Source organism: Colletotrichum chrysophilum (assembly GCF_026319265.1).
Source record: "Colletotrichum chrysophilum strain AFK26 chromosome Unknown scaffold_23, whole genome shotgun sequence".
Classification (NCBI taxonomy): Eukaryota; Fungi; Ascomycota; class Sordariomycetes; order Glomerellales; family Glomerellaceae; genus Colletotrichum; species Colletotrichum chrysophilum.
Genome location: NW_026517310.1, coordinates 175,118 through 191,764, shown reverse-complemented (window position 1 = coordinate 191,764; position 16,647 = coordinate 175,118). Strand labels below are relative to the sequence as shown.

Sequence of the window (16,647 nt, the reverse complement as noted above, 5' to 3'; positions counted from 1 at the left end):
CCCGCCATTATTCAGCCCCAGGTGCCGCCGTGGCGGCGTTGGAATTAGATTCCGATATAGTTCGGCACTTGATTCAGTGGATTTGCCAGGGGGCCATTTTACTTTGTTGCCGCAGACCCTGACTCGAAGCCGCTCGAGCTGTGGTGCCGACGGCAACTGTGCTCTACCTAGAGTGTGACATCGTTCCACATGAACTGTGACAGTTTCGCTAGATTTACGACGAGCAACGACAACGATATACGAGTAATCGGTCAGTACATACGTGAGCAACTGCCCACAACCTTTCGTTTATCACGTGTATTTGCAAGGCACCTTGACTGCTGTCTGAAAGTAAAGAACTGGACGCAACCACCCCCCCCCCCCCCCCCCAATGCGTAAGAACTCGGGTATCATCTAAACCTTCACCTCTTAGTCAACAAAGTAGCGTTCGGTTGCCTCTCTCAACCTCTCGTGATTACGGGAGCGTCGAGCTTCGTAACTCCCCCGCGGATGTCTCCGTCGGTCGTCTCTTCTCCAGCGTGAAGGGTACATGCCGTCCACGCTTGAGCCGCCACGTTCTGAGCTGGGGCTTTGAGACCGCCGACGCTTTGGAACGACGTCTGGATATTGTACAGCGCGGTCCCAATTCTCCAACGAGGTATATGGACTCCGAAGCCAAGCTCTGAGTTCGTGGAGTAGCAGCCGAGTGTTCTCACGTCCCAGAAATTCCTGGATCAACTCCTCCGCCTGGCCCATGCTGCCCTGCATGTCCACGGTCTTCAAAATCGCGACAATGTATTCCAAAAGAAACTCGGCATTGTTGGCTCTGCGACGCCGAACAGGGTCTGCTTCTGGCGTGCGCGCATCGTTATCTGGGGACAGGAACTCGAACACCTGAAGTTCGCGCCGGAGGAACGTCCGAGCACGGGACACCAACTCAGAGTCAGATGCGAACATCTGTGGTGTCAGGTCTCGGTACCTAGATATTCGGTTCGAGCCGACGTGGAGCGAATACAGTTGGCGGCGATACACGTCTCGTCGGCGCGCAATCGTCTCATCCTGAGAAGGAACAAATGTTCGATACGAGGAGTGGGCATTCTGCGGTCGCGGTCGCCTGGGTCGTACTTGGGAGTAGTATCGCCTCTCTTGCTGGGCCGCAGCGGCGTTTCCTGCCGTTTTGGCAGCCGCCGGCGCCGGTGCAGGCTTAAACGTTTTCCACTGCTTCTGGTCGTCGCTAAAGTCATAACGGACTTCTTTGATCTCGGTCTTGCACAGAGGACATGCTGCTTGTTGTTCCAGCCATGTTACCAGACAGAGGTAGTCGAAGTTTCGGTGGTGGCAGGGTTGCGCTTCGCAGCCTTCGGTGATTTGGTCGAGGCAGATGACGCAACAATCGTCGGCTGATGCGCCCCGCTCGGGTTCCGTCGGCCGTGATGAGATCTCCTGCAGCGTCGTTTGCAGAACAGCGGACTGAAGATCTCGAGAGCTCGAGTTGTCGCTCTTCGCTGCTTCGGGGGACATGCCAGTAGCACAAAGCACAATCCAACGCGGTAGAAAGGATGGCAATGTAGTGTTCGAGGTGATGGCTGATGGACGGCGGCTAGGCGAAGGAGCTGTTAGTAAGCTGAGGCCAGTGTCCCGATAAGATAAGAATTTGAAGTGGGGCTCGCATCTGCCATACCGGGACGCGTTTAGTGGTTTGGCGGTCGCGTCTCGACCGCGTTCTCCCTCCACTGCGAATCCACTGGTACATCAGTACAGTACCTGCACACTTCGTCACAACAGACTGATGCACTTTGAAGTACGCCTCTTCAATGACGTACACGACCGGTTGCTAGCATTGCTTCGACATGGACAACCAGACAAAGGCAGATTACGAGTCGCAATCCCAAAAACTACGCGCTGAACTCAAGAGCTGGGAAACCTCGTGGGCTAAGTCCCATGATGGCAAGAAGCCGGGAAGAGATGACATCAAGCGCAATGCTGACATTGGTATGGTTCACGAGAACGGAGGAAGGCTCACATACTGACGATTGAGCAGCACAAAAATACAAGCAATACAACAAAGTACGCGACATCCTCTCTGGAAAGGTTGCACCGCCCACAAAAGAAGATCCGAAAGCAAACAGAAAGGAGAACACTGCTCCTGTAACGACTCCGTCCAAACGACACAAACATGCCGAAACCCCCTCGAAAAGAAGATCGATACCCGATGGCGCGAACCTCAACAGCACTCCCTCGATTTCCAAAACCTTGTTCAGCCCTGTTGCTCCGAGATCAATCGGCCCAACGCCGCAGCGCGATGGTCGGGTTCTTGGACTGTTTGACCTCATGGTCGAACGAGAACTTGGCACACCGTCGAGGAAGAACGGGTCTCTCAACACAACTGCCGACTCGAGACCGATGACGACGCCGAGAAAGCGTGCCACGCCCATGGACGAAGAGAAACTCGGGCGAACCCCAATGTCAACAAGCAAGAGGCAGATGTTGGATAGTTTCATGACGCCGCTTAAAAACAAGGAAGGGGCCCAGGTGGTCGATGCAAAGACTCCGACAACAGTTTCGAAGCTTCAGTTTAGCACGCCGTCTTTTCTCAAGAGACACACCCAGCCACCTCCCGCCGAAAGCACCGACTTCGCCGCCCCACCGCTGCGTTTACCCCGGAAACCTATGGTGCGCGGCCTCAGCGCCATTGTGGCCAGTCTCAGGAAAGTCGAGGAGGAGCAGCTTGACGATGATTTGGAGGCTCTGCGAGAAGCTGAAGGTGCAGAGCCGCAGCCCAAGGCTCCTCCGAAACCGAAAGAGGACTTGCTTGCTGCGGACAGTCAGGTGCATCTGCCACTGGGCGGCTTTGACGATGAGGGGATGTACGATAGTGTCGATGAGGAGCAGGTGGGACGGGACGGGAAGCCTTTGAAGATATTCAAGAAGAAGGGCCAGAAGCGAACGACCAGACGCGTCAATATGAAGCCGACTCAAGTCAAGAGACCGTCGGCTCCTGTTGAGGGCGGCGATGAAGACGACGAGATCGTCTCGGAAACGCAGGCCAATGGAGCTGATGACGATTTCGATGAGCTTGGCGACGCGGGATCGGGCTCAGACTGTGAAGCGGCAGCTCCCAAAGCTAGCAACGCGAAGAAAACGGAAAAGGTGGGAACGGTCAAGAAGGCTGTCAGGAAGGTGAACGAAATGGCCCACACCAACTTCCGAAGATTGAAGTTGAAAAACCACGGCGCAAAAGGAGGACCGGGGTACAACAGTAGGTTCAGAAGACGGCGCTGATTTGGTCACACATGCATGGCACGGCGTTATGGCAAGCGATACCGCAGTCATTGGTATTAATGAGGTAATGCCCAATATACAAGTTTATCATGGCTCATACGCAATTTGCCTTCCCTGGGTATAACAAACATGAACAGCCCTTGTTCCACTTCATCCAAGTACACGACTTCTCAGGCGAAACAGGAGGACAGAAAGGTAGAACGTCGCAAAGTCACAGCTGATCGATACCATGAACCATGACAGACCGGCCGAGAAAACGACGCGATTCACGAGAAAGCGGTCTTCATCGGGCATATCTGCGGGTATCTCGCCATCCTTCTCAACCAGCCACTCGTCCTCACTCCAGATGTCTTCATCCCGTTCAACTGGGCATAGTTCCAGCTCCATAAATCTGGTAATCAGGCCTTGCCCGCGATCAATCCGTTCCTGTATGCGGGTAAGACAATGCTGTCGTCGCTCATCTTTGGCAACTGGCATGATTCCCTCCCCCTTTCGAACGACCGGAGGCACAGAGAACTCAATCTTTTGTCGATATCCTTGCGCCCTGTTCTCAATCTCGGCCAGCAGCCACACTACCGCCATGTGGTCTTTAAACAGTGCCCACATCCAGCACGTGGCCATGGCGATTTGCAGCAGCATGTTCCTGGCCACCTCAGGCGTATCGAGCCCGTGAAACTGCGCACCGCAACAGTTCTTCAGGGCTTGTTGTCGGTTGAGGATCTCACGATAAGTTCGAAGGCGCGGCGGCATGGCTTTGTAAAGGTGAGGGCTCCACTTCCTCGCCCTCTCTTCCAGCAGGTTCTCTGTATGCCACCTCTCGTCCCAGAAGGATCTCCAGAAATCGGTGAAGGTCTCGGCGATCGTCTGCGAGAATGGAAAAGCCTGGAACAGCCTGGTTTTCCAGAAAGACGACCAGTCTGTCGCCAGAACAACGTGGAGGAAGAAACCAGCCACGTCGCTGGCGAGGAACTCGGGCATCAGGCGGGGTGGTTGAAGAATACCCCTGATGTCGAACTCCTTGATGCGACGACCCAGCCGTGAGGCCGCCAGGAGCCTCAACGGCTTCGAGGGTGGTGTCGTGCTCATAATCTGGATTTTGGCGGTGCACTCTTGAGACTCGCTCACTCCATCCCTGTCCTGCCGCGATAGAAGCGCGGGAAATGTGCCTTTTTGATGGCCATCATAACTGACGCACCGTAAGCCACGGGAGGTCTCGAAACAAAAACATGCCAAAACGCGCTGACCGCGAGAGATGTGCTGGCACGTCTCCATAAGCGCCAATTACTGTTCTCGGAGAAGTCCCGACCTGGGTGTTTAAGCGGATGCTGAGGCGTCTGATGTAAGACGGCGCCCACATGTAAGCACTGCCCAGCGCAAACGAGCCTCCAATGTTCTGATTGATCCAGCAAGAGCCGGCCGTCCGGGTAAGACATGGCAGGATTAGCTGATCTTCAGCCCTTTGGAACCTCTTGACCTAATCGGGTATGCGCACGCCTCACTGATGCGTTCGGTCCGCGTTGGCGGTATCAGGTGTCGTCGCTCTCACAACAACTCCTTTGTAAGTTATGATTGTTGTCGATGCGTCTCATCCTTGGGCTGACGCTGGAACTATTCACAGTCGAAGAACTTGAAATTCGTCTACGCCACTTCTTGAGGGGTTTCTATCGCGGTTACAAGGGGGGTCTTCTCTGCCAAGAGCGCTTCGCTTGTCGCGCCAAGCCCACCTGCTTGCAAAAGTTCTTCCTGTGCCTTCGCATTCAGTCTCACCCACATTTGCCTCCTCAATTCCAACCCGTCGAGAAACACCTGGAACCATGAGGGATCAAACGGCGGCAACCGTCTCCCGACGCCGTTCTCGGGCTCGCCCGCCAGCGCCCGCACAGTCTCAAAGTACTCCTCAAAGTGCGGGTGCACCAGTGGAAACTTGTCACCCATTTCCGCAACGCGATCGGCCTCCCACTTGGCCTGCTCTTCCGCCGGCGGCAGTCTCGCCCTTCCGGAAAGCACGCGCGCCGCCAGGACGGCTTGCCACTCAAAGATTTTGAACGTCAGGCCCGCTGCCACGGCGCCGATGAATAGGAGCGTCGGGTCGCGGTGGTAGATGACGTGCTGGTAAAGCCCCGTTACGCGGTTGTTACGGACCTCGACGGATGGCAGGAAGGGCAGCGTCCAGGTAAAGCCCGTCGCGAAGATGATGCTGTCGACGTCCGAGACCGACGTGCCGTCTATAAAGTGCACCGTCCGACCCTCGATGCGTGAAATTGTGGCCTGTCGGGATATTTTGGGGTGGTGAAAGGCGCCGTCGCCAAAATAGAGGTTGGCCTTGCGCCCGTTCACGACGGAGTAGATGGGGAGCTTTGCTGTGTTGATGAGGTCAACTGAAATGTCGGCTCCTGAGACGGAGGCGCCGACAATCACGACGCGCTGAGCATGTCAGCTACGGTTTGCACATCGATGACAGAGTGACGAACCTTTCCACAGAAATCTCCCCTTCCGCGGTAGTGTTTGCTGTGGATGACACTGCCCGGGCGAGCTCTCTCAAACTCCTCGAGGCCTTCAATCTTGGGGACGTAGGGAACCCAGTAGTGTCCCGTCGCGACGACAACCGCGTCGAACCGTTCAACCCACCACTCATCCGAGTCTTTGCCCTCCTTTCTCAGGACAACTTTCCACTCATCCCCCACCTTCTCGGCCAGCTCAACGGTGGTGTTATAAGACACAAAGCCCTCATACTCGTCGACAATGCGCCGGACGTAATCTCTCATGACGGTCCAGTGACGAAATGGCGTTGAAGGGCCGTGCAGGGCGATTGAGTTGGGTGTCCGCTCCTCTGAGATGGGAGCGTCCGAGAAGGACATGGGGATTGCGTCGACGTTGGTCTCGAGGTACGGGTAGATGCCGGACTCGGTGAAGCGCGGAGTCTTCTGTGTCGGGGTCTGCGCCGGAAAAGACTCCGGGACCGGGATGGGTCTGTCGGCGGTGCGGTCGGCGAGGGAGGTGAAGTCGGTGAGGTGAGGTGGCACTTCCTTGTCGCCAATCCTGCGGGTGTCAGTCCATGCGTGCCGCCATCATGGCCCGTCCCGTCCAGTCTGGTTCGTCCCATTCTGCTGGTCTCATCTCATCTTGGTAGAGATGCTTCAACCACGTTTACGCTAGAATGAACGATGCCAAAGATTCCAAGCAACATACCCATCCGGGTTCTCGTCTCGAGCATCTTGCACCCTGGTCTTTACTTGCCAGGATCTCCAACCATCAAGGTGCTCTCGAAGCGACTTGATATGAGGGCAGCTGGCCCGCAGCGCGACAAACAAAGTCCCGGAGGTCCAATGAGAGAAACTAGGTACTCACCAGCACCCGCCGCTCGCCTCCCGGCGCTCAAACACACGAATGACGTCGAAAGCCTTCTCCTTTGCTAGCGCATCAATGGCAATGGCCCCCGCCGGCCCCGCGCCGATGACTGCGACTCTCTTGATTGCGCCCATGGCATACGCACGCGACTAGACAGAACGAGAGATATGATGAGGGACAGAGAGGGGGATCAAGATCTCAACAAATCTAGCCAAACAGATAAGAGCGCCAAAACCTCGCCGCGCGCATGCAGTGCGAGTCTTTTTAAAATGTCTCCCGACAGCGTGGGTTCGGCCCAAGGGACCAGAGAGCAGGGGTCCTACTGTTGAAGACAGCTGCGACCGCCCAATCATGCCGTCGCAAACCGCCTGACGGGGCAGTCTTACAGGGATACAGGGGGCCGAAGATGGCGCCATGTGCGGGCAGAGGGTGCGTCTCTGTGCGATTGATCATCTTAGCGTCCGATGGCGTTATCCCGCGATGCGCAGACGCAAACGCTGTCCCAAACCAAACCCCATCAAAGGACCGGAGGGCTCGACGGAGGTCGCTCCGAGGCGGGGTCCCGTCTTCGGGGGGGGGGAATCAGACCCGGGTGGATAAGGTGAGATCGGAACGGGACGGCCATCAAGGTTCGCAAAGTCGCCAACATTTAGGTCTTGGACCCTGGAATCCGAGTTTGCGATAAGCTGAAAGATGGGGGACTTGACGCAGATGGCAGGGATGACATGGGCAATGACTGGGATCGTGAGAGTCTGGAGGAGGACCTGGATGGCCGGCTTGTGGGACCTGATCAAAATGCGTTCCCTCTGCTGTTTCTACGATGGCGACGAACGTCGACAAGCTAGGGAAAATGGACTCGAAGACGGATAAGGCAATGGTGTGTGACACACCAACCGATCAGTCGGTGGCGGCAACCGACGACAAGGTAGAATGGGATGCCGGCCAGGAGCAGAGAGCGAAGAGGAAGTAAGTAGGAATAATGACCCTTCCAAGAAATGCTTAGTTGACTTTGGCTTCTAGGATCGATCTGACGGTCCTCCCCCTTCTGGTCCTCGGACTCCTTATGTTCCAACTCGACCGTATGAACCTCGCAAGCGCTCTCACTGCGGGATTCGCCAAGGATATCGACGTGAGCCAGGACACCATCAACTTGGGGAACCAGCTCATGTTCATGGGCACTGTAGTTCTAGAAATACCATGCAATTTGCTGCTGCAACGGGTGAGTCGGACTGCCTTCTGCATTGCTAATGCTTGGCGACTAACCACGCCTCCACCCTCAGTTCGGTCCACGAAAATGGATCTCCCTTCAGGTGTTGCTCTTTGGCCTTGTCGGAATTCTCCAAGTCCTCGTCAAGAATCGCGCCGGCTTCCTCGCCATCCGCCTGATGCTCGGCTTCACGGAGGCGGGCTACATTCCGGCATCGATTTTCACGCTTTCAACATGGTATACGAAGCGAGAGCTGGCCAAGCGCGTTGCCATCTTTATGTTTGGCCAATTCGGTGGTAACGGCTTGAGTCCTCTACTGGCATCGGGCATCCTAAAAATGGAGGGTCATCTTGGCTTGAAGGGTTGGCAGTGGCTTTTTTTGTGTAAGAGCCCTTGATTCCTGCATGATTGGTAGCATACTAACAGAATCGTGCTTCAGTGGAGGGTCTTTTTACTCTTGCGGTGGCTTTGATGTTCATCTTCCTCCTCCCCGGCTCGCCCGACACCCCGAAACCGATAGGAAGCCCGGGCCTGGTCCGATTCTCGAGAAACCAGCAGGAGATCCTCCAGAAGCGCCTTGAGATTGACGGTCAGGTAAAGAGACATGGTATCCACGGTCTTGAAATCCCTTGGGCTCTGGTTTGGAAGACTGTCGGCCACTACAGGCGGTGGCCGCATTACGTCTCCACGTTTTGCGCATTCTCGACCTGGTCACCATTGACGACGTATACTCCTTCAATCATCATGTGCGTTCTACATCTCGCAAGAAAGAACTCTTCTAACTCGCAGCAGGGCCCTCGGCTTCGATCGGATCAGCGCCAACGCACTGGCAGCGGTCGGTGCCACTCTTGCCATGGTGGTCGTCTTTGCGTTCGCAACAATGAGCGACAGAACGAACAAACGAGGAGGGACCGTCTTGACGGCGCACATATGCTATTTAACCATCTTGGTGGTTGCCCGCAGTGTTCATCCGCATGTTGAGAAATGGTCCAGATGGGGACTGTGGACGGCCATCAACGCCTTTTCGGTTTCCTACCATCCGGCGCATAACACCTGGGTGCAGGTGAACTGTCGCGAGGCAGGAGAGCGGAGCATTGCTATTGCGTAAGTTGTAATATGCTACTTATGGATGATGATGCTGACGAAAACTAGGATGTGGGTGATGTCCGCCATCAGTGGTCTAATGGTCGGTTCTCAATATTTCAGGGCGAACGATCTTCCTTTGTAAGAGCCCGAACACTAAAGAGAGTTACCATCATCTGACGAGTCAATAGCTACGATAGGGGACTCCTTACGATGATCATCATGGTTTCGGTCGGAATGGCGTTTGCGCTGTTGCAGGAGTTGGTGTACTTCGTGCACAACCGGCGAGTAGCTCAAGGGAAGCACAAGTCTAAGGATGGTTCGGAGCCGTACGTGTATTCTTACTAGACGTTGCACGTGGTTAGAAGTTATGACGCAGATGAGGTGTTGAGCATTATGAAGGCGTTGGTAGGCTTTGGCAAAGGGGTTAGTACCTGTCGTAGAAAATGGCAAAAGGCTGCAGTAGCAGGCATAGATATTATGGCAACAACCAAGACTACTGTCCAGAATGGAGACTTGGAATGTACAGGTTCTCCTTCATCCATACACAAACATCAGTGACCATGGTTGTGAACGTCAATGTGCTCATCAAAACGCTTACGCAGCTTGGATTTGACTTCGGTCCAGCCAGTGCCGTTGTCCCGGAGTAGGGTTGTGATCTCATTCATATCGATGTCAAGGACCTTCTCGATATACCTGGGCAGCTGGGTGTTGTCCCAATTACCAGCCATGTCGGCCCTGATTGCACGACCGTTATCGCCGGCACCATAGCCGTACAGAGTGACATCCGTGGCCGTATGTCCGCCCGTGGACCAGTGAACACCAGACCTGCTAGAGAGCAGCCGTCCAAGATCAGAACTCAGATCGCTCGATTCGAGGAGAGTATTGATCTCGGCATCTTTGGCGTCGGCAAGACCATATTCGGGCAAGATCTCGCTGATGAGGAAAGACTTCTTGTCAGAGCCGGTGTATGCTTCCCAAACCTTCATGAGAGCTTGAGTGGAGGCGTTAACATTGGCCATGGGAAGAGGGTTAAAGCCGTTTAGCGTAAGACCACCGCACTCGTGGTCCGCGGCTGACATGAGCATCGTGTCGGGGTGCTTGTCGATCCATTCCCGGACGAAGCCCATAACCTCGTTGTAGTGTACGGTGTCGAAGAGGTGGGCGGCGGGGTCGTTGGCGTGGCCAGCATGATCGATACGGGAGGCTTCGATCATCAGAAAGTATCCCACGTCTTGGGAACCTTGTGTGAGGGAGTTGAGAGCGGTCTCAACCATCTCGAGAAGAGAGGGCTCTTTCTCGGGTTGACGAGATCTGTCAATCTCGTACATCATGTGGTCTGGACAATGTCAGCCTCGTCAGGACCAACATCAGGTGATCCTACCATCGTTGAACAGGCCAATGTAGGGGATGCCGATGTCGCCAAGACCCTTGTTTAGAGCATCAAAAGCAGGACGATCCTGCATGATGTGGTATCCATTCTCCTCGGCAAACCCAAAGAGATCGATTTCATCTTCGCGGCAGGATGTCGAGTCTGATTGTGGCTTAAAGAAGCATCGACCTCCTCCAAGCAGAACGTCGACAACTGGGCCGAGCGGGTGGTTGTACCCTATTTCGTGCTCCGCAATCTTTTCGTAGGAGCCCCGATTAGCAACATGAGCGGCATAGCCTGATTTTTTTAGTCTCGAACTTTGCCTCAAGGATGGGAGAACAGACTTGCAGGGGTGGCGTGGGTGATGGTGCTTGTAACGACCAAGCCGGTCTTCATGCCCGCGAACTTGGCAGCCTCAAGGATGGATCCAACGGGCTTGCCGTCAGGGTCGACACCAATAGCTGGTTCTTGTTAGGCTATGCCCCTCGAAGATGATTTTCATTCAACCTACCAGAGTTGTATGTCTTCACGCCGCAGGCAAAGGCAGTCCCGGAGGCTGCAGAGTCTGTGATCAAGTTATCGCTGGATTGGGTGCGGACATTCCCAATCACCTCAATGATGTCGTTAGTAGGGGGATTCGTGATAATGGGTTCGCTCTTACCAGCTTATCTGCTGCCAGTTGTATGCTAACTGGAGCTCCTTCGTTCTGGCCATTCTGCATCAAGGAAACGTAGTCCCTAGCCATGGTTTGGGATGCCGGCCCATATCCATCGGGGACGATGTAGATGAAGTTCTTCACATCTACGGCAAACGCGGCATTTGCCAGCGCGAAAAGAGAAAGTGAAGCTGTATGCATCTTGGCAATTTGCTCATGGACCAGTGAATGTGTGATTTGAAAAGATGCAGAGGGCGAAGAAATTTCTCGCGACAAGGAGGGGCAACAAGGACCTCAGGGTGGTCGCAAGAACCAATTTCCTCTCAAGGTGATGGCCAAATGATTCGACTATATATGTACTCGACTCTGAACATCTTGGCTTCATTTCATGTAATGCAACGCACATCAATAATTCGACGAATGCAGTCCGCCAGCGGTGCAGGTTCTCTTGGCACGACGGATCACATTCAATGGTGGCAGATGATTTGAGCGGGAGGACGCACTAGTCTTCTACCACCACTGTGAGGAATTTCCAAGACATCGATAACGGAATTGAGGCCGGCCTTTGCTGAATGTCTCGCAGAAAGATGACAATGCATTGTCCCGTCACCTGTTGCAGATCATCAGCGATGCACTTCGGGATCCATGCCAAGCCGCTTCCTAGCGGAGGTGAGGCTTGGCGGACGGAGAAATGATGGACTAGCCCCCAATGGACGCCACCCAATGTGCAACGTGCCCACGGCAGCGTTGGTAAGGAAGCATATTCCGACGTCGTTTGATGGTGTTTTCCCCTCATTTAGGCCTTGGCTGGGTGGTCCAGAGGGGAAGGTGGCACGATTGCTGCTGCTGCTGCAGAGGCCACGTGCCTTGTTCAATCATACTCTGATAAGACATTGGAAGGTGAGAGATTTCTCACATTGCGGCAATGAGTTATTCTGCTGGTTTTGATGAAGTTGAGTCTGGTCGGTCATGAATGATGTAGGTAGGACCTTTGAGGCGAGCCCCCTCTCCCTGGCTTTCTCTCGCCCCAGCTGGAAATTTCGAAATGAGAGATTCTAGCAAATTTTCAGAACACAAGTGGAAGATCGCACGATGCCACCATCAGCTGTGCCGGCTGCTGACCTTGATTGCAAGGGAATGGCTTCACAGTCGGGTGGTCGCTCACCCAAAGGATCTGTACTGCTGGCATTCTTGAAGGGCTGAAGACGGGAAGTAACTTATTCCATCACGCGACTCATGCATGGCGTTGACTGACAAAATCTAAAGGCTTTTCCCCCCTCAGATGAGCACTGCTTTTTCACCTAAGGTAGGCCCGGACAGGTATCCCAGTGTCGTAGCGCTGATCCACATGCTCATTTCGGCCAGGGCCTGTTGTGTGATTGGCCAGCCCGTGTGTTTCAGTGGCTCTTCGCCCGCCAACACGCGTGCATTGCGTCCCAGTCAGAGTAAGGCAAGATAGAAGAAGGTCGACGCTCATTCAAGTTTTCTCTAGCAGGCTCACATCAATTGTACGAGTGTTTTGTCGACATTTCAATCCTGAACAGGAGCATGCAGACATGTGGTGCTCTTTATGGCACCAAGATGGACTGGACTCCGTCAACCTCCCCTGGCCGCCTGTCCCGTGTGGTGTAAGCGCTGTGGCATTCATTGGCTCGCAGCTCTCGGGAACGCAGCAGGGATCCGGGGCTGCCAATAATAACTTCCCGCGCGTCTGCAGTCGACCCGACAAGAAACATAGTCCCATTTCTCCCCAAGAACACTTTGTTTTTTTTCTTCTCGTATTTGCCAGAGGCGCTTAACAAAACAACGCTTCTCCAAGTCGCAATGACGGCGCCTCATCCGCAGCTCAACCCTGGCCACCAGATCCGGAGCAGCGCAATGGATTGGACGAAAATCCCCCAAGCTGTCGGGGCTCATTTAAACTGCTCCATTCGCCTTGCCAATTCGCGATGGTCTGTTTCGAACGGCTTCACAGCCCGGCTGCTCGAATGGGCCACGACAGGCCCAGAAGTCTGGACCCCGGAGAGGCTGTTTGCTGTCCATGCCAGTCATACAAGACGGGGCTGCCCCTCGCCTCAAACCAGTGCGAGACTCCGTCATCAGCCTTCTTCGAGTACCCTCTAGTCATATTGACGCCTGCCCTTCGCTCTTTTCCTTCTGTCCTTACTCACTTTCCTTGTGTTTTGCCTTCCATTCTTTCTCCACGTCCTCTGCTGCTTTGCTGTCTCGCGTTCTGTTTCTGATCTGCGCTGATCATCATCTTTGTTCTCGCGCGAGGTCCCCTCTCTTTTGTCCAGCGCGGTGCATCCCATTGTGGATATCATTTACTCATAATACCTCTTCTTGACGAAGAGACATACCCACTGGTTGACTTTCATTCATTTCCCACAATGTTTTCCAGTATTCGCATAGCAGACGTCTTGCTCCTCCTCCTGTTATCTCAGACTACGCAGGCTGGTCCGGTAAGACGTGCTGAGAGACTGTCAGTACATACAGCATAATGGTCGAACTCCACTAACATCAGTCGCAGTTTCGGAAGGGGCTGGAACTCTACCATCTCAGTCAGTGTCGCCTCTAGTAGAACAGATTCAACGTACGTCTCCAAAACCTCCTTCGACGATCCTTACTCACACGAACGCAGACATATTTCCACCTCTGCCGCTGCAGTAACGGCAAAGGAAGAGGATGATGGATCTACACCAAGTCCTGTCTTCAGCACCATCGGCGACACGAAAAGCACATCAGCAGCCACACGAGGCCCCTCAACGACAGCTGTACAGTCGTCGAGCACCGCAGTCTTCCTCCCTCCTCCTCTGAGCACGATATCAGTACCGTCAACAACATCAGGCGGTGCTTCCACGACCACTGTAGCCACTCTGCCTCCCATGTTCAGCTCTATCGCTCTACCTCCGTATCCGACAACAGGCCTTCGAAATGGGTCGGCCCTCCTGCCAGCAAGCAGTCTGACTGAAACCCCGACCGGGCCGCCCACGACGGCCGCAGGTGAAGAGGGCGCTTCGCGAGGACCTCCCAATAGGATGCAGTCGTCTTTGTCCTTTGCGTTCCCCGTCCCTGGCGAGACTACAACGACCACCGTCCAGCCTGTCGCATCATCAACTTCTCTTGTGCTCAGCACCACCGCAAAGGCTGAAGCTTCATCTACGCCCGCCCCCACATCCCATGATACCCCGGCTTCATCAACAACACCACTCCAGACCATACCCCCATCATCGGCAACTCTCAAGGTCACAGGCTCTCCCAACGTCGGCGTCCCCACCATTGAGACCTCGCTTCCCGCCGCCACGGCGACCATCTCCCCAGAGGTTGCAGCCAGAAACCTCGCCAACGCCAAGTCTTTTAATGCCCTCTTCGCCACCCTCACCGAGCAGTCTGCTTGTAGTAACGGCCAAGTCGCCTGCGTCAGAGGCAACATCGGAAAATGTGGCTCCGATGGCGCCTTCGACATCGTGAGCTGCGGTAACGACCAGTCATGCTTCGCCCTTCCTATGAACACAACAGAGGGGGTCGTCGTCGGCTGCTACAACCCTACCGTCGCGAGCAACATTCTCGGAGAGGCTGTGTCTGCCCCGGGATCCTCTACAAGTGCTGCAGTATCAGAGGTCACAATGACTGTCACGCCAGTCGTCACCGCCACGTCCACAATCCAGGTGACTCCGCCGAGCAGCCCAGAGACCACAAGCCCAGCGGTCCCAATTGCCACCGCCACGTCTACGGTCCTCGTCGCCCCGCCTGAGAAGACCTCCTCCCCGGGCTTCACCACGACCGTCGTCGTTACGAGGACGGTTGAGCCCGACCCGGCACCAACTACCACAGAAAGAGAGGGCACGACGACTGCAGAGGAGCCAACGACACTGTCGACCTCCACCCGTCGTCGCACACGCAGCTCAATATCTGTAGAGACATCTGCACCACCTGCGACCACCACTGTCACCGTCACCGGCACACTGACATTTGACCCGATCCCGTCCACCGTCCCGACAGTCCTCCCGACGGCGCCCGCGGCGAAGTCCAGCCCCGATACTTTCGGATTCGTCATGACAGTCACGGAGAAGGAGACCGTGACGGCAACGGTCACAGTGAAGGAGACGGAGACAGTTACCGTCACAAAGGGCCAGTGAGAGAGCTGAGCGCCCATTCGAGAACGAATTAGAAAGAAACACTATTAATACCCTGTGCTTTACACCTCCTGTCAACTACGTAATCTAGGTTGGGAAAATAGCGTGGCTTTTAGATAGTATATCGCAATCAATTCAAAACATATTACAGACGAGAAGGATCACACAAAGAAGCAGGCGTGGTGAAGAATTATTTGTCTATGCTATGCAACTGATTTTCGTTGCTTCTGGTATCTCGTACGCAATGCAGATCTATGAGAGCCTCTCTATATGCGGCTCTAGTGCAAATCTGCCCGCGCTCTGCGTTCGTCTGTAGGTTCTCCAATTGGGTATCTCGAATGCTTTTGCAAAACCTCTTCAGAAAATCACCTCCGCAAGCCTGTCTGTCCAGATGCTTTGTCCTTCTCTACCCCAAAACGCCATTCATAACCCTTTACTGCGTATCACTCGCTGTCTGCAATGGTCTTAGCCATCTTAGGCACAAACAACTGCACTTCTAAGGTGCTCTCGAGGGACCGCTTCGGTGGACGCGAAGAGTCCAGAGCATCGGCACCAGCACTAGGGGTACTCCTAGAACTTGGCCCAGGCGGCGTGTTCAGTTGGGCGATATTCATGTCGTTGAGTATCGATTGTTGGCCCAGCGTAGGGTCAGCCTCATCCCCATCGACCAGAGAGCCGATCCAGGCTTCTCGAAAAGATGATCCCAAAGCCAGAGACACCTCTCTCGCGACACTGTTTCCGACCACTCTCCACTGATCTTTGGGCTGTCCCAGAATCACTTCGTGGTCCAAGAACCCTTGGGCTCGCCGAGCTTCCATGACCGTCAAAGTTCGACTTTGATTCCAGTGCAGGATCCTGCCCATTCGCGCGTCTGCCGGAGAGGGCACCGTTGTCACCGTTTGCATAACCTGTTGGGGGAAACACCTGCTCCACGCACGCGAAGAGGCTTGTGTGACCCTCAGACCCGCAGCAGGGAAGAAGTCTCTCTCTGCCTTCGTCATGATCCCGTGACCCTTATTCCAAGTAGTTGTAAAGTTCATGCCGTAGGGGTGGGTAGGAATGACGCTTAGTTGGTTCCGAAGGTATTTCGTATACCCATGTGCAAGACGGTGGTCTGGGAAGGGAATGCAGATATCAACTTTACCGTCGATAATGTTCGGTAGGTCTGCAGTTGCCTCTTCGGATCCGATGAATCTAAACGGCGTGGGCATCACCAGATGCTCGCCCATCGGCCCATCGTTCGGCAACTTGCCAAGGGTCTTCAAACGAACGTCTGGCTTGTAGTGCGAATGCGATTGAAGAGGGAGCTCCGGGAGTTTGTGGCCCGGGGCTGCAAAGCATAGGAACACACGACTTCGGCTCTGTGGCGAGCCGTAGGACCATGCGTCTAATAAGAAGAAGTGCGTCTGATACCCAAGCCCAACCAAGGCACAGATCAGTTGGCAGAACCCGTCTTCGTTCTTTTCGCGGCGTGGTTGCACGATCTCCAGGACGTTCTCCAATAAGCCGTACCTGGGTCGGTAGGTGTCAATGAAAGAGGCAAAGGCGGCAACAAGTGACTGGTTTTTGCGTTGCTCCGGGGTGG

The 16,647-nt window shown here is 54.6% G+C and overlaps 7 protein-coding genes across 7 annotated transcripts; 3 read left to right on the top strand and 4 right to left on the bottom strand.

Moving 5' to 3' along the window:
• Nucleotides 1-944: 944 nt before the first annotated feature.
• Nucleotides 945-1,500, bottom strand: COL26b_003965 (uncharacterized protein; the record flags this gene model as incomplete). Its single annotated transcript, XM_053176850.1, has 2 exons — nucleotides 945-1,103; nucleotides 1,231-1,500. 2 exons carry the CDS (start codon nucleotides 1,498-1,500, stop codon nucleotides 945-947), a joined length of 429 nt encoding a protein of 142 aa, XP_053039172.1.
• Nucleotides 1,501-1,829: 329 nt separating this feature from the next.
• Nucleotides 1,830-3,261, top strand: COL26b_003964 (uncharacterized protein; the record flags this gene model as incomplete). The annotated part of the gene is made up of 2 exons (XM_053176849.1): nucleotides 1,830-1,971; nucleotides 2,021-3,261. 2 exons carry the CDS (start codon nucleotides 1,830-1,832, stop codon nucleotides 3,259-3,261), a joined length of 1,383 nt encoding a protein of 460 aa, XP_053039171.1.
• Nucleotides 3,262-3,411: 150 nt separating this feature from the next.
• Nucleotides 3,412-4,347, bottom strand: COL26b_003963 (uncharacterized protein; the record flags this gene model as incomplete). The annotated part of the gene is made up of 1 exon (XM_053176848.1): nucleotides 3,412-4,347. One exon carries the CDS (start codon nucleotides 4,345-4,347, stop codon nucleotides 3,412-3,414), a length of 936 nt encoding a protein of 311 aa, XP_053039170.1.
• A 552-nt stretch (nucleotides 4,348-4,899) lies between these two features.
• On the bottom strand, nucleotides 4,900-6,743 carry COL26b_003962 (uncharacterized protein; the record flags this gene model as incomplete). Its single annotated transcript, XM_053176847.1, has 3 exons — nucleotides 4,900-5,685; nucleotides 5,733-6,300; nucleotides 6,610-6,743. 3 exons carry the CDS (start codon nucleotides 6,741-6,743, stop codon nucleotides 4,900-4,902), a joined length of 1,488 nt encoding a protein of 495 aa, XP_053039169.1.
• Nucleotides 6,744-7,429: 686 nt separating this feature from the next.
• On the top strand, nucleotides 7,430-9,044 carry COL26b_003961 (uncharacterized protein; the record flags this gene model as incomplete). Its single annotated transcript, XM_053176846.1, has 6 exons — nucleotides 7,430-7,575; nucleotides 7,630-7,828; nucleotides 7,890-8,178; nucleotides 8,256-8,562; nucleotides 8,609-8,920; nucleotides 8,969-9,044. 6 exons carry the CDS (start codon nucleotides 7,430-7,432, stop codon nucleotides 9,042-9,044), a joined length of 1,329 nt encoding a protein of 442 aa, XP_053039168.1.
• A 409-nt stretch (nucleotides 9,045-9,453) lies between these two features.
• COL26b_003960 (uncharacterized protein) lies at nucleotides 9,454-11,016 on the bottom strand (the record flags this gene model as incomplete). The annotated part of the gene is made up of 5 exons (XM_053176845.1): nucleotides 9,454-10,238; nucleotides 10,284-10,568; nucleotides 10,616-10,732; nucleotides 10,783-10,882; nucleotides 10,933-11,016. The coding sequence occupies 5 exons, from the start codon at nucleotides 11,014-11,016 to the stop codon at nucleotides 9,454-9,456; spliced, it is 1,371 nt and encodes a 456-aa protein (XP_053039167.1).
• Nucleotides 11,017-13,811: 2,795 nt separating this feature from the next.
• On the top strand, nucleotides 13,812-15,065 carry COL26b_003959 (uncharacterized protein; the record flags this gene model as incomplete). Its single annotated transcript, XM_053176844.1, has 1 exon — nucleotides 13,812-15,065. One exon carries the CDS (start codon nucleotides 13,812-13,814, stop codon nucleotides 15,063-15,065), a length of 1,254 nt encoding a protein of 417 aa, XP_053039166.1.
• Nucleotides 15,066-16,647: the final 1,582 nt, after the last annotated feature.